The following is a 17,674-nucleotide window of genomic DNA, read 5'->3' on the forward strand; positions in this document are numbered from 1 at the left end:
AAGACTTGATCAATCACAAATTGGTAATCAGAGATTTAAAAAAAAAATGTGCACCTCTACCAATAAATACACACAAGCATTCAAAGTACCACAATGTACAAGACTAGAGAAAATCACAGATCAGCTTTCACACATAGCTTTAGCTGCCAATGCCTACATGTAAAATAATATGATAATGATAACTGCAAAGTTCGTAAAATTGGCTTCCCCCATCAAATAAATTAATCTACTCGGGCTATGCATGATCAGCAAACTTGCCAGACTGTCACTGTCAGAAGGGAGTCAGACCAAACCAGATGCATACCTGTTTACACTAACCCCGAGGCAAGAGTACTTTCCCAAAACGTTGAGTGTATTTTTCAAAAAGTTGGTGTACTTTGCAAGCAAAGCCATACGCGTGGGTGCAAACGTGTTTGTGTAAGAATAGCATGTCTTCTGTTCCTCTCCAAAGTTCGTTCATGGCAGACATCGTAGCGTTCAGGGTCCAGCTTTAGCCGTTGTCTGTACTCTTTGGATCGCTCGTTGTTCTGCTTCCGGACTCGTTCAGCCTGGGGTGACAATCTGACTTGCAGTCGCAGACCTTACAATCACGAAAAAGAAATGAGGCTCAAGTACAAGACAGAAAAATATTTGCCCACAGCACATCTAGAATTTAATGACATGTTCAAGTGCAGTTTCTACAGCACTGACCCCTGTCTCTTCTACCTCTCCCAGATAAATGTAACATTTCACTTTTAAGAGCAACAATACCACTTCTAACATCAGTCCTAAGAACTAAGACTGTACTGGATTTCCTACAAAGAGATGTGTCTAAGTTGACACAATCACCATAAATTAATATGCTTTCATCTGCAGAGTCATTTATTTACAAGGCTGGTAATTGAGGTAACTAAAAAAACAAGTAACAAAGGACATAAAACAATACTGTGTCCTTCCCAAGAAAAGTTACGGTCGACATGCATTCCTCGTAAATCAAAGCTACAAACATTACACAAAAAAACCACAACCCTAAACTCTCAATTCCAAAAGTTAAAAGTAAAACGCAGACCTTAAATAGAAAAGAAAGGCATACGTATGTAAATGCATAGCTGTCCAAAAATACTTTGTGTCATTCGTAACCGAGACACAGTGAGAGTTACATGTCTTGCGTTACGATTGACGCAAGAAGATCCCCGAGTGGCCTTCTCGAAAAATATTTCACAACCATAACCAAGAACAAGTCGCTTAAGGCGAAAATACAACATTTAGTCAAGTAGCTGTCGAACTCACAGAATGAAACTGAACGCAATGCAATTTTTCAGCAAGACCGTATACTCGTAGCATCGTCAGTCCACCGCTCATGACAAAGGCAGGGAAATTGACAAGAAGAGCGGGGTAGTAGTTGCGCTAAGAAGGATAGCACGCTTTTCTGTACCACTCTTCGTTTGAACTTTCTGAGCGTGTTTTTAATCCAAACATATCATATCTATATGTTTTTGGAATCAGGAACCGACAAGGAATAAGATGAAAGTGTTTTTAAATTGATTTCGACAATTTAATTTTGATTATAATTTTTATATTTTTAATTTTCAGAGCTTGTTTTTAATCTAAATATAACATATTTATATGTTTTTAGAATCAGAAAATGATGAAGAATAAGATGAACGTAAATTTGGATCGTTTTATAAAAAAAAAAGTTGTTACAATTTTCAGATTTTTAATGACCAAAGTCATTAATTAATTTTTAAGCCACCAAGCTGAAATGCAATACCGAAGTCCGGCCTTCGTCGAAGATTGCTTGGCCAAAATTTCAATCAATTTGATTGAAAAATGAGGGTGTGACAGTGCCGCCTCAACTTTTACAAAAATCCGGATATGACGTCATCAAAGGTATTTATCGAAAAAAAGAAAAAAATGTTCGGGGATATCACTCCCAGGAACTTTCATGTAAAATTTCATAAAGATCAGTCCAGTAGTTTGGATTGAATCGCTCTACACGCATGCACGCACACACGCACGCACGCACGCACACACACATACACCACGACCCTCGTTTCGATTCCCCCTCTATGTTAAAACATTTAGTCAAAACTTGACTAAATGTAAAAACAAGTCCGAAAACTCATACATTACTTGCTAATCCAAGCGGAACCATTGTTTGCTGTTGCTATTGCTAGCCGTGAAAATGTTCAGTCGATCGTAACAAAGACATCACAGAATATGGATCGATCGTAACGAAGACCCAAACTGTCCCTGTGTCTTAATTCAACAAAAAAACAACCAGCGTGCTTCAACGAACTTTTTCAGTCCAGACAAATGCTTAAAATATGAAAGGAAGAATCGCCCAGAACATATTCTTTGCTACTAGCTATAACACAGCGAATAAGTAAAAAACTTGAAGAATTTTGAGTCGATCGTAACTTTATGTCGATCGTAACGCTCATCAAACAGGAGACATGAAACGAAAACTTACCTTCCCTGCGAAAGTCGGCCATCCGTGTAGCAAAATGGAGTCCAACTGCGTGCGTGTAACGTTTTTGCTATTTATAACAGCAGCCCCGATACTTCCGCGGTCATTTAAAATAAGTTATTGAATATTGAGCGATCGTAACAAAAAGACATGAAAATTGCATTCAACCTAAAAACTTCTCAAAACTACTTAAAATACTTTTATTTTGAATCAATTGTTTGCAAATCAAATAAAACTTTTTATTTACTGCTGCTTACAACTTTCGGTTGCGATAATGACGTTCGTAGATTCGAAAATCGAGGGACGTATCGTGAGTTCGCTGGAGACACAGGGAGTTACGATCGCTATGGACGTTTTTGACGTCAAATATTTTGACAATAAACATCTTTTTTTTCGTAGACATCATCTTTTCGTGGTAATTTAGGGTACATTTATCAATATTATGGGCACTGTTTCTAACTTGCCGACGGAGATTTCTGGACCGCGGACGAACAAAACACCATGTACGGAATGTCCCACTTTTAAGTCGCCGGATTTGCTCGCTTCGGCTAACATTTTTATTTTTTTCATGTAGGTGTAATGCATGCAAGCTTCTGAAACTGTCTTTGCTATGTCTTTAACATACATGCTTTCAAACTGTTCAGTGCTTTTTGCGATTGAAAGTGCGGTTGATGAACAGTAATGCATGAACATGTCGGCTCTTTCGGCAGACCACGTTTTGGCACAGGCTCATATATAGATGTTTTAACATCGAGGGGGGAATCGAGACGAGGGTCGTGGTGTATGTGTGTCTGTGCGTGTGTGTGTGTGTGTGTGTGTGTGTGTGTGTGTAGAGCGATTCAGACTAAACTACTGGACCGATCTTTATGAAATTTGACATGAGAGTTCCTGGGTATGAAATCCCCGAACGTTTTTTGCATTTTTTTGATAAATGTCTTTGATGACGTCATATCCGGCTTTTCGTGAAAGTTGAGGCGGCACTGTCACACCCTCATTTTTCAATCAAATTGATTGACATTTTGGCCAAGTAATCTTTGACAAAGGCCGGACTTCGGTATTGCATTTCAGCTTGGTGGCTTAAAAATTAATTAATGACTTTGGTCATTAAACATCTGAAAATTGTAAAAAAAATATTGTTTTTATAAAACGATCCAAATTTACGTTCATCTTATTCTTCATCATTTCCTGATTCCAAAAACATATAAATACGTTATATTTGGATTAAAAACAAGCTCTGAAAATTAATAATATAAAAAGTATGATCAAAATTAAATTTTCGAAATCAATTTCAAAACACTTTCATCTTATTTCTTGTCGATTCCTGATTCCAAAAACATATAGATATGATATGTTTGGATTAAAAACACGCTCAGAAAGTTAAAACGAAGAGAGGTACAGTAAAGCGTGCTATGAAGCACAGCGCAACCGCTACCGCGCCAAACAGGCTCGTCACTTTCACTGCCTTCTGCACTAGCGGCGGACTACGTTCAGTTTCATTCTGTGAGTTCCACAGCTTGACTTAATGTAGTAATTTCGCCTTACGCGACTTGTTATTCTCTCATGTGTACTTGTTTGCATGTTGACACTTTTAACCTACTACGTGCAGAATTTACCTTTTACATCAGAAAGTGGGTGCATCTCTTCTTGTATATTCGGAGGTGTATAGATTTTACTCTGTCTTTTTGTTTGATTGTTTGTTTGCTTGTTTGATTGATTGTCTTTCTGCTTGTTCGTTTGATTTTGTTTATACAATAAGGAGAGCTAGAGAAAGATAGAAAATAAACAAGACCAACACTTCTAATGCGCATGAAACGGTTTTGTCGTTAAGTGGAAACAGAGCCTACTTTCAATTGTGATTCGTTCTCTACTTTTTTTCTCATGTGTGTATGTGTGCGTGCGTGCGTGTGTGTGTGTGTGTGTGTGTGTGTGTGTGTGTGTGTGTGTGTGTGTGTGTGTGTGTGTGTGTGTGTGTGTGTGTGTGTGTGTGACTGTATATTTATGTGTATACTTACGTGTGTGTGTGTGTATGTGGGCATGCGTGTGCGTGCGTGCGTGCGTGCGTGTGTGCGTGCGTATATGCGTGAGCGGCTTGCGCGCGCGCATGTGTGTGTGTGTCTGTGTGTGCGTCTGTGTGTGCGTCTGTGTGTCTTTGTCTGTGTCTGCGTGTGCGTGCGCTCTTGCATGTGGGTTTTTGTGTGTTTGCATACGTTTGCATGTATACTACGTGCGTACAGATGACAACAGACAAGGAGCACAGGGGGGTGAGTTCTACGTAACCATCATGCAGTTCAACCCGGCGGGATTTGACCCAGCCAAGACGTCGATCACAATGACCATCAGCAACCCAACAACGTCCACATTGGAGGTTCGTGAAAAAACATTCAGCAAAAGGAGAAACGTCCGATACAAACTTGAAACAGTCTTCTTCTTCTTGGTTTAAACAAACTGTATTCAATTGTTATCATGACAACAAACAATACATGGCTTTTAATATTACTAACTCAAGCATATAATGCTTTTTGTAAGCAATCCTAGTAAGTACATAACAAAGGTCAAACGTTCTTGTTCTTGTTCTTGTTGTTCTTGCTCTTGTTCTTCTTCTTCTTCTTCTTCTTCTTCTTCTTCTTCTTCTTCTTCTTCTCCTCCTCCTCCTCCTCCTCCTCCTCCTCCTCCTCTTCCTCTTCTTCTTCTTCTTCTTCTTCTTCTTCTTCTTCTTCTTCTTCTTCTTCTTTTTCTCGTTCGCTCCTACTTGAAAATGAGATCAGGGATATTTCTTTCTCTTGATGTTGCCACTTTAAGACAGGGTTGTATTCAGAAAGTAACGGCAGAGTCTTTAGCCTGATAAAATAATAGTCGTCCCACTTCTTCACATATGCACGAGGAATACGACCATCACTCCACTTCCCCCCGCCGGTTAGGGGGAAGAATTTACCCGATGCTCCCCAGCATGTCGTAAGAGGCGACTAACGGATTCTGTTTCTCCTTTTACCCTTGTTAAGTGTTTCTTGTTTTTTCGATATTTGAAAAAGCAACGAGTGTAAATTTGGTACGACACAGCAAGCCATGTATAAGTATTCTCTTTATCCTACAAACTGTACTTACGTGTATTTTACTCAAAACGTCCCACAGTCCAGGCGTCCAAATTGTAGACGCTTCCTTTTGAACCTCGATCTCTTCCAAAGCCTCGTGCAATCTTTGACGTCAAAGCAAAGAAACGTCACTCTAGAAAGTGTATCGTGGTGTGTTAGTTCTACAAATTCGTCCATGGTAAACAGCAGGCGCAAAAGTGATTCCACAATGACGTTTGTCTCGGTGACTCTGGCACCATAAGGCCAAAAAAAAGGTCTGTTTACGGTAACATAGGCCAAAAAAATAGGGTCGGTAGGTCGGGATTTTTTTTTCTCCAAAAAACCATATTTTTACGTTATTTTGCTTTTTTTTCCCAAATGCCAAAAAAAAGTCTAGGGTCGCGCGAAAAAAATAGGGTCGGTCGGGTTACCGTAAACAGACTATTTTTTTGTGTGCCTAAGCAGTGGAAAAGCAGGCCCCTGCTATCCTTGTTTGGCACGACCTCATTGACATGATATACACACGTGTGGTTCGAACGATATTATTATCTCATGAGAGGTATCTCTCACGTATGCAGGAGAAATGTGGTTCTCATTTCAGGCAACTGTCAAGTTCTTGCTTAATCCAAGTGGGTTATCATCAACTTATATCGACTTGTGATGTGGACCTGTCACCATGTGTATAATTAGGTGGTTTATCCTTGGCATTCGATGTCATTAATCCCATAGTTTAACGGGAAGGGACACAGTTTTTGCTCCATAAACTGCAAATGTGCTCCACACACATAGTGGTTCTCATTTCAGGCAAAAGTCAAGTTCTCGGTGTCTGGAATTGAAACGTCACTCGATATCGACCCCAAGGACACCAGAACCTACAACATACCTACTGACTACCTCTTGCAAGGCGCCGATAAGCACGTGAACCACTTGCATGTTCTGACTGACGAAGACTCTATTGTCCAGGTGTACATGGACTATTATGACGATACCGCTAACATCAGGACGGCTGGCAGGTGAGTAGTGAAAGAAGTGGGAGTCAATTTAGCAGCATTAGTATAATTTGTTGGAGTAGACGATTTGAAGGTGCAGGCGGTGGTGATGGTGGTGGTGGTGGTAGAAATAGTAGTAGTAGTAGTAGTAGTAGTAGTAGTAGTGGTAGTGGTAGTAGTAGTAGTAGTAGTAGTAGTAGTAGTAGTAGTAGTAGTAGTAGTAGTAGTTGTAGTTGTAGTAGTAGTAGTAGTAGTAGTAGTAGTAGTAGTAGTGATTTCACTTTACGCGACTTGTTTTCAGATTTGCAGTTCATAACCTCAGTGATTTTACCTACACTTAATTACTCCCTTCCATTTCGGGATCTGAATTACTCAAATTTGTTGAGGGCTCAATTGCAGTACTTTGGTTTTACCAACAGTTTTACGGTTCTTCCGAGGGACTCGCTGACAAGAGATTACATCGTGGCTACCCATTGCACCACGGGAAACTGCGTCATTCTCGTGACGTCAGCGGAGGATAGCGGGGACTCAGACAAGACTGAGGTGTTCCTGAGGGTCAGCCCACAAGATGGGCAAGCCATATACCAAGCGAACACGTATTCTGACGGGGACACAATCGTGCAAACGTCAGTACGAAATTTGTCATGAATATTCATCGTTAATGCTGTTGTGTTCTTCTTCAACACATCAAGAACAAGAGGCAACGTCTACAAGGCTCACACACAAACATATCCACCTCCACCACGAAATGAGTCGCATGTCACCTCGCGCGGTTCAGCGCTAGGCTTAATATAAGTCCGGGGAGTGTCTGGTAACAGTGTGAGGGTCACCTTAGTCACAGGCTTATAACTCAAACAGTTTTTGCTCTTTTCTAAAACGGTTTTCACCATTGGATAGAGCATAAACAACTCTTTAGGAAAATGTAAAAATATGAAAATCATGCAAAGGTGACATGCGACTCATTCCGTTGTGGAGGGTCACATTTCTATAATTTGCTCTCGTGTTAACGATTATGTTACCACCACATATTTTGCACAGTCTCTAACACGGAAAAAGAGCATTTTCAACTTTAACACATTCACAAAAATCAACAGCCTGTCTGTATGAGAATTATGGGTTATGTGCCGATTAAATTTTTCACGTTTGCGTTTGTTCATTTGTTTATTCGTTTGTCTGGTTTGTTGCTCATTTATTAGAACATTTATTAGCAGGTTGTTAGAACTTAATAACATGTATCATCATTATCATCATCATCATCATCATCATCATCATCATCATCATCATCATCATCATCATCATCATCATCTGTATGTCTATTTGTCTGTATCTCTCTGTGTCTCAGTCTCTGACTGTCTGTCTTACCCTCTGTTTATCTGTCTGTCTGCCTCTCTCTTTCTCTTTCTGTTTTTCGTTTTTCTGTGACACACAATCTCTATCTCTCTTTTCTCTCTCTCTCTCTCTCTCTCTCTCTCTCTCTCTCTCTCTCTCTCTCTCTCTCTCTCTCTCTCTCTCTCTCTCTCTCTTTTTTTTTCTCTTTCTCTTTCTCTCTCTCTCTCTCTTTCTCTTTCTCTCACTCCCTCTCTTTCTCTCTCTCTCACTTTCTCTCTCTCTTATGAATAACCACATATGTATGCTCTTCATGCCTCATCTTCATCATCATCATCATCATCATCATCATCATCATCATCATCATCATCATCATCATCATCATCATCTTTATTATCACGTGCTGAAGTTTTCCGACCTCCTTTTGTTGGTTAACTTTTTAACTTTTTAATTTTTTTTTTTATATAATTGTGTGTCTATGCGTCCCAAGGACAGATTGTAAGAAAAGGCGTAGCCTTAAATCTTAATCCTTGTTAAATAAAGTTCAATTCAATTCAATTCTCTCTCGCTCTCCTCATTTCCTCTCACTCTCTATCACCATCATGTGACTGTATCACAGAGGCCTCGACAAGGGCGAGTCGATGCAGGTGATCTGTCCTCAGTGTGACCTGACGGGGTCAAGTGTCAAGGGCAAGAAAGACATAGCTGTGCTCGCTGGGGGAGAACACACCGAGGTATGCCAGGAACAGTTTGACTGACTGACTATTAGGGTTTAACGTCCTCTTAGACCAACTGGTCTATATTGGGACAGGTATTGGTAATACGTTGAAGATATGGTGTGATACTTTGATTCGAACAAGCCCGCTGTGGCTGTCTTATTCGACACACCAGCATTGGGTTCGTCTCGTCAACGTATCGAAATACGATCATGATAATTGGAGACGAGAGATGATGCATGCGTGTCTTTGTGTTTTCCAAGCCCTGAGACTTTCGCTGTGAACGTGGGATTTTTTCGTGCGCATGTGTGCACACGGGGGTGTTCGGACACCGAAGAGAGTCTGCACAAAGTTGACTCCGAGAAATAAATCTCTCGCCGAACGTGGGGATCAAACCCACGCTGATAGCGACCAACTGGCTACAAAGCCAGCGCGCTACCAACTGAGCTACATCCCCGCCCCAGGAACAGTCCTCCCCATGCAAATAGTTCTGCTCATTATCTCAGATCTTCCCAGGCTTTTCCGTGGGTAACAACATCCCTCTACTTTGAAACACACCAACATTCTTCTTCTTTCTTCTTCTTCGTTCATGGGCTTGGACTCCCACGTTCACTCATGTTTTTTAGCACGAGTGGATTTTTACGTGTATGGCCGTTTTTACCCTGCCATTTAGGCACCCATACGCCGCTTTCGGAGGAAGCATGCTGGGTATTTTCGTGTTTCTATAACCCACCGAACTCTGACATGGATTACAGGATCTTTTCCGTGCGCACTTGGTCTTATGCTTGCGTGTACACACGAAGAGGTTTAAGTCACTAGCAGGTCTGCACACATAAGTTGACCTGGAAGATCGGAAAAATCTCCACTCTTAACCCACCAGGCGGCAGCAACCGGGATTCGAACTCACGACCTCCCGATTAGGAGGCCGACGTCTTACCACCACGCCACTGCGCCCGTCATATATACCAACAAGAAAAATCCGGACTGATTCCTGTACAAAGTGGAAATGTTTTGATGATATTTTGTTGTTGCAGATTTACACTAGTGGTTTGATTAAGAAATATATTCATAACAAAAATCCATTCCGACCAGAAAGCCCCAAGGCTGTTGATTGTTGGTATGTTTTCAAAAGAATGGAGGACTCCCCCGAAAGCGGCGTATGGCTGCCTGAATGGCGGGGTAAAAACGGTCATACACGTAAAAATCCACTCGTGCTAAAATCATGAGTGAACGTGGGAGTCTAAGCCCATGAACGAAGAAGAAGAAAAAGAATGGATGGTTTAATATCATGTACAAGCGTTGCCAGAACTGAAATGTTGAGTCATATTGTTTACAAGGAAAGGACTAAGCCGAACAAAATCTGCGTCTTTCTTCCCGCCCTATCATTTTGTGAATTGTTGGCCCATATCAATGAAAGGTCGTACATGACAGAATCCACTGTTTTTTTCCTCTGGTTTGAAACATGTGGACATGAAATGGGAAACCACAATCATTTTGTAAATGGTGGCCTCTTAGATGTGTAAAGTGGATCATAGCTATTTCTACATCTTCCTACCCGCATATAACACTTCGGGACATGTTAACATGACATACATTGGAAACAAAGAATGATCTGTCAACGGTGCCAAGTTAACTTTGGCAAACGAATTCTTTGCTGTGTAAAGCGGGCCATAGCACTTTGCTGTGTAAAGCGGGCCATAGCACTTTGCTGTGTAAAGCGGGCCATAGCACTTTGCTGTGTAAAGCGGGCCATAGCACTTTGCTGTGTAAAGCGGGCCATAGCACTTTGCTGTGTAAAGCGGGCCATAGCACTTTGATGTGTAAAGCGGGCCATAGCACTTTGCTGTGTAAAGCGGGCCATAGCACTTTGCTGTGTAAAGCGGGCCATAGCACTTTGCTGTGTAAAGCGGGCCATAGCACTTTGCTGTGTAAAGCGGGCCATAGCACTTTGATGTGTAAAGCGGGCCATAGCACTTTGCTGTGTAAAGCGGGCCATAGCACTTTGCTGTGTAAAGCGGGCAATAGCACTTTGCTGTGTAAAGCGGGCCATAGCACTTTTCTGTGTAAAGCGGGCCATAGCACTTTGCTGTGTAAAGCGGGCCATAGCACTTTGCTGTGTAAAGCGGGCCATAGCACTTTGCTGTGTAAAGCGGGCCATAGCACTTTGCTGTGTAAAGCGGGCCATAGCACTTTGATAAGTCTGCCTGCGTGCAGGGAAACAGTTTTACTTTGGTTCGGAACGTTTGGACATGCGATCGTGAACAAAAGATAATTGTAAACGGTGTCCACTAAGTTAAGCTTGGCACACGGATTTTCAGCTGTGTAAAGCGGGCCATAGCTATGTCACATATCCTCTCAGGCGCATATACATAATTTTAATTTGGATCGGAACATTTGGAAAATCGATAGGAAACAAAAGATTGTTTTGTTAATTGTGGCAAATAATTGTCAGCTGTGTAAAGTGGGTCATGCCTCTTATAGACATCTTCCAACGGGCAGATAATAAACTGCAGATACATTTTTTAGGGTTTTTTCTGGACATGACATTAGAAGCAAAACATATTTTTGTAATTGTGGCTTGACAGATGACCTTGTAGCTGTGCAAAGACGGTCATACACCCTCAACAAATCTCCCTATCTGCCTGCTGATAATATTACACTCATCATGTTTATTGTGCAATTCATCATTGTGCAGCTGCTTGACGACATTCACGTCGACATGGTCATGGAGCAGATGATGCCCACAGAAACCATCGGCCGCAAGTACGTGCTAGGCAGCAACATGGACTCCAGCCTCCAAGAGATCATCAAGATTGTCCCTCTGCAGAAGGACAAGAGTTTCTCTTACCAAGGCGACTGCTACGACTCCCCAACGGACAGGACTGTATTCATTTTCAAAAGAAACAGCAGCGAGGTGATTGAGATCCTAGCCGACCACCAGACCCTGGTGGCCCAGTTCATGTCTGGAGGAGGTACAGCGTATCCGGACGTGGTGATGAATATGCCAACGCCTGTCTTCCAGTGGGCGACGAGCTACTGGGTCTACACACCTCCGGTTGATACCGCGGCTGATGCTTTTGCCAGCGTGTACGTCAGTGTCATCTCTGCTAATGGGACTGCGGAGCACCTGGAAATTGAGCCGAGTACTGGCGTAAGTATCATAAATGCACCTACCCCTACCCGTACCCCCCCCCCCCCCCCTACCCCATCCCCACATGGAATCACAGACCCTATTTATTCGGCCTTCTTATTGAAGACAACATTTTGTCTTTTTCTGTTGGCGTTTTTGGCTCACGTAAGTGTAGCCTATGCGATCGTAACTTTGTCTGTCTGTGCGTGCGTGCGTGCGTGCGTGCGTGCGTGCGTATGTGCGTGCGTGCGTGCGTGCGTGTGTATGTCTGTGGTAGAAACTCTAACATTTGAAGACGTCACATTACATTGACGTCACATTATGACGTAAGAGGGTTAGACGTGACGCGAAGGAAGTACTGAAAGTCTCGGTCATTATTATTTTGAGCGGGCCGAGACTAGTTGGCAGTCGTGTCCCTGTAAGTAGGCTACATGCAGACAGACAGATCTAGATCTAGTGTCTCGCTTTCTTGCACAGTTTCACCTATGCTCTTTCTGTGTGTGTGTGTGTGTGTGTGTGTGTGTATGTGTGTGTGTGTGTGTGTGTGTGTGTGTGTGTGTGTGTGTGTATGTGTGACGGAGTGATTGAGTTTGTGTTACTGACGTTACTGTTTGTCGATTTCTTACGTGAGCCTTGATGGCTTCGCCTCTTGTCTGTTACCTTGTTCAGTTTTCTGTTGCCTATTTTTGTTGCCTTTTGTCTGTTCTGCAATCCTTTGTTGTTACGTATCATTTCTTTGTTTATATCGTCTTCTTTACTTTGCTGTTTCGCTAAATGGCACGGTCTTCTCTGAATCTTGATATTGTTTGTCTTCTCGGTTTTCTTCTTCACTAAAATGAGTGTTCCCTGTTAGTCACGAAAAAACACTGTAAAGGATTACAATCGACAGCTGTGTTATCTTTTACATGGTGGGTGAAAATTTCTTTTGATTTTGACAGTAAACTCATTTTGATTATAACATCAAAATATGTCCATAAACTGTGTTTTTACATTTAGTCAAGTTTTTACTATTAATCTTTTAACATAGAGGGGGAATCGAGACGAGGTCGTGGTGTATGTGTGTGCGTGTGTGTGTGTCTGTCTGTGCGTGTGTGTGTGTAGAGCGATTCAGACTAAACTACTGGACCGATATTTATGACATTTTACATGAGAGTTCCTGGGTATGATATCCCCGAATGTTTTTTTTTTATTTTTTCGATAAATGTCTTTGATGACGTCATATCCGGCTTTTTGTAAAAGTTGAGGCGGCACTGTCACACCCTCATTTTTCAATCAAATTGATTGAAATTTTGGCCAAGCAATCTTCGACGAAGGCCGGACTTCGGTATTGCATTTCAGTTTGGTGGCTTAAAAATTAATTGATGATTTTGGTCATTAAAAATCTGAAAATTGTAAAAAAAAACATTTTTTTATAAATCGATCCAAATTTACGTTCATCTTATTTTTCATCATTTCCTAATTCCAAAAAACATATAAATATGTTATATTTGGATTAAAAGCAAGCTCTGAAAATTAAAAATATAAAAATTATGATCAAAATTAAATTTTCGAAATCAATTTAAAAACACTTTCATCTTATTCCTTGTCGGTTCCTGATTCCAAAAACATATAGATATGATATGTTTGGATTAAAAACACGCTCAGAAAGCTAAAACGAAGAGAGGTACAGTAAAGCGTGCTATGAAGCACAGCGCAACCGCTACCGCGCCACTTTCACTGCCTTTTGCACTAGCGGCGGACTACGTTCAGTTTCATTCTGTGAGTTCCACAGCTTGACTAAATGTAGTAATTTCGCCTTACGCGACTTGTTTATTTTATTTTTTATTTTTTTATTCCTGGACCCGCGAACCCAGAGGGTTATGTGAGATCGATTCAGCTTCGTTTTGTTCTCGCCTTTCTACTTAAAAACTATTCACTTAAGGCGTACTCGTATCACATGTATGCAGTAGAAGGTTCCTAAAACTTCGATTATTTTACAGTCTGTACTTTCAATCTTTAACAACAACAAAGATCTCTTTCAAAACGTTACAGTTCTTGTTCGGAAGTGCTTCCCATATTCAATAAACTGAACACGTGTTTATCGGTATTTTATGTCTGCAGGGCAGGAAGATCAACACGACCAAAGCATCGCCATACGAAGTTACGACCCTTGAGTTCGACACTGGGCTTGTCAGAGAACTAAAATGCACCCATGCCGATTGTCGCCCTTTTTCCGCGTTCCTTGTTCAAAACAAACAGGCGCGTTCGTTGTCACTCACCATCCGCAACAAAATCCCTGATTTTTCTTCAGGAGGCAAGGTGAGTGCGACCATGTGTGAGCGACGAAACTGGGTATATGTGATGATTCCTTTCATGGGCAAGCGTAACATAAAAAATATATAAGAAAAACAAAGAAACAACATAATCCCCGACAATCCCCACCTTAACACCCTCAACCCGAACCCGTCATCACCCGATCCCAAGAAAGACGAAAATGAAGGGTCAATGCAGAGTGTGTACAACTCAGCTGATACAAAGAAACAAACTAACGAACAAACAAACAAACAAAGCACGCACGCACTCACGTACACACACACACACACACACGCACACATAAACACACACACACACACACACACAACCACATACACACACACACACACACATATATACACATACAGTTACACACATAGGCACACACACTCGCACACGCACATACACAAAGACACACACACACACCAGACACACACACACACACACACAAACACACGCACACACACACACACACACACACACACACACACACACACACACACATAAACACACATTAGCGACACATTTTGTCAACATATTTATTGTGTTTTCATTCGTCAAAACTTAGTCTTAAATAGTTGTGTGGGAGTGCATGAACACCCCCAACGTTAGAGGACATTTACCCACGTTGCAGTCACATTGGCTGTTTTGTCACAAAAGTTCAAGAGATAAGTCACGGCAATTTTTCTGATAGACGATTTAGGAAGTAACTCCGTCGGGTTTGTATAGGTTGGACATGGGGACGTGTTTCCGACACACCCCTCGCTGGTGATTGGCCCGTTCAATGTTTGTCAGAGGTTTAGACAAGGGTACTCACTCTTCTACAACCAATACAAACCCAACGAAGTTATTTTCGGAATTCGTCTTTTGAGCAATTGTGCAGTAACTACTACACGATAGCACCCTTGTGTTTGTGCGTGTCTGCGGCATGAAGGGTAAATGCAGAGAGCATATGGCCAGGCCATGTTGGGTTTGATGCGTGCATGCCTGGTTTTCTCCTGTAGATGGGTGTCGGCACAGAAGGTCTGCCCGCTGTCCTCAGCCAACATGCTCCGTCTTCATGGCAGCTCACATTTTTTATCGAGGTTCTCTCCTCTAGATCCGCCGTGTTTCGCCTAGGGGCTTGCGCTGCCTAGTTGATAGGGTCACCTCGTAGAGGATGTGGTCATAGACCACGCACGGTCGGTCTTGGGATAGGGAAACGTTATGCTAGTCCGGAGGGATTACGCCACAATGGCCACCTCGCGAAGACCCAGGGTCCTAGACTAGGGAGGTCCAAGGGGGAGCACCGGGAGGGCTACCCCTCTACCCGCACCTCCAACACAATCCCTTCCCCTGGTAGCTTCATCCCCAAGGAGGAAACAGAGCTACCTGCAACACCCCAGAGAGCATATGAGTTGAAACAAAGAAACTCGAAAACAAACAACAAGTCGCGTAAGGTGAAATTACTACATTTAGTCAAGCTGTCGAACTCACGAGATGAAACTGAACGCACTGTATTTTTTACCAAGACAGTACAGCTTCGTCAATCCCCGCGTGAAGGAAATCGCTCACCTCCCACGTGCAAAACGTTGTGATATTGACACGCCAGATTAGCGCGGTAGCGTATTGTGCAAAGCAGTCTGTATTCTTGTTAACTTTCTGAGCTTGTTTTGAATACAACCTATCATATCTATATGGTTTTGGAATCAGGAAATGATAAAGAATAAGATGAAATCATTTTTGGATCGATTTCTTACATTTTAATCGTAAGACTAATTAATCTATTTTCGTTAATTGTGATCACATTTTAAGAGTAAACATGACATATGTATATATTTTTAGATTCACAATGTGATGAAGAATACGATGCAATCAATTTTAAATCTGTTTGCGAAAAATCGATTTAAATGAAAACTTTAATGAGCAAACTCATTAATTATTTTTTAAGCCTTCAAGCTGAAATGCAATACCAAAGTCCGGGCTTTGTCGAAGATTACTTGACCAAACTTTCAACCAATTTGGTTGAAAAATGAGAGCGTGACAGTGCCGCCTCAACTTTCACGAAAAGTCGGATATGATGTCATCAAAGACATTTATCAATAAAATGAAAGCAATTTCTGGAGATACCATACTCAGGATCTATCATGTCAAGTTTGATGAATATCGGTCCAGTAGTTTTCTCTGAATCGCTCTACACACACACACACACACACACACACACACACACACACACACACACACACACACACACACACACACACACACACACACACATACACATACACCACGACCCTCGTCTCGATTCCCCCCTCTACGTTAAAACATTTAGTCAAAACTTGACTAAATGTAAAAAAACACCTGATGAGAAAATAAACACCCGAGCACGCACGCACTCCCGTACACACACACACACACACACACACACACACACACACACACACACACACACACACACACACACACACACACACATACACATACACGAACTAAAATGCATTTAAACTCAACATTTTCTGTAATTGTAGTCGACATATTATTTTTTTATTTATTTGATGTTTTAGGTATGGTCTAACCAATCTTTCAACCAGTCAGGTGTTAACTGGACACTCGTACGGCTAATTTCACGGTTTCTGTAAAAGAAGATGACATTAAGAAATGAATTTAACTGATGATTTAACATTTCTCCTCTTTTACAGGACGACGAGAACGAAGTCAAAGCCGCTTGTAGTAAAGATCCTACACAGGCCACAACCTCTCAGCAGAATCCTACCACATCTGATATGGAAACCACTGATTCCACTACAGTAAACGACGCACCAACTTCAAGCGAGGGCTCCGGAACATTACCCTCTGACGTCACAACTCCAGCCGATGACGTCACTACTGCAATTAGTACAGAATCCGGAAGTGACGCAAGCAGCACGTCACACGAAGGCTCAACCACGGACACAATAACTTTTGCAGAAGATCAATCCTCAGATGGCACATCGGTCACAACTCCGATATACAGTCAAACCACAGACGCTGCGAGCACCAGTACACTACCTTCACACGAAGGCTCTACCGCGGACACAACAACTGTCGGTGAAGATCAGTCCTCAGATGGCACGTTGGTCACAACTCCGAATAACCCTCAAACCACAGACGCTGCTAGCACCAGTACGCAGCCTTCTCCTGGTGAAGGAGCGAAGCCTTCCTGTTGCACGTGCGTTATGAAGACGGTAAATAACACCCTGTCGCCCGAACAAATCACAGAGCTCGACAAGAAGACCAAGGCAGAGATCAACGCGAAACTGATGCTGAACAAAAAAAACTTATCGTCTTACATCCGCACCAAAGAGTCGGCCCAGGACGAAAGGAAATCGTCTGAAGCCATCGGGAGGGGTTTGGGAATCGCCATCTTTTCGACGGTGTTCGGGGCGATCTGCGGCAGCGACCTGGTAAGCGTCATCATCTATATTGCTAAATTCAAGCGCCGTTTCCTTAGGTGGAGGAGAACAAGACAGCAAGACCAGGTCGTCAGAATAGAAATGTCGGCACAAGATGGAGAAGGAAGTGAGCAGAATAATGAAGATACGAGTCCCGGTTCTGATGACGAGAAAGAAGATGATGATAATGTTGATGAAAACGTCGACGTTGATGACAACAATGATGTTGATGAAAATGACGCTGATGCCGATGATGTTGGTGCAGGTGATGACGGCATTGGAGACATGACTGAA

General features: G+C 42.1%; 1 protein-coding gene across 1 annotated transcript in view; it reads left to right on the forward strand.

The window, feature by feature from the left end:
• The first annotated feature begins 11,213 nt into the window (after nucleotides 1–11,213).
• The window catches only part of LOC138957364 (serine-rich adhesin for platelets-like), a 6,716-nt gene continuing 255 nt past the window's right edge, over nucleotides 11,214–17,674 (forward strand). The window contains exons 1-3 of the mRNA XM_070328487.1: nucleotides 11,214–11,699; nucleotides 13,779–13,976; nucleotides 16,649–17,674. The exon at nucleotides 16,649–17,674 is cut by the window's right edge and continues 255 nt beyond it. Coding sequence (XP_070184588.1) covers nucleotides 11,214–11,699; nucleotides 13,779–13,976; nucleotides 16,649–17,674 — 1,710 coding nt within the window. The remainder of the gene's footprint in view (nucleotides 11,700–13,778; nucleotides 13,977–16,648) is intronic.

The sequence above is a fragment of the Littorina saxatilis genome, unplaced genomic scaffold (assembly GCF_037325665.1).
Source record: "Littorina saxatilis isolate snail1 unplaced genomic scaffold, US_GU_Lsax_2.0 scaffold_1415, whole genome shotgun sequence".
Lineage (NCBI taxonomy): Eukaryota > Metazoa > Mollusca > Gastropoda > Littorinimorpha > Littorinidae > Littorina > Littorina saxatilis.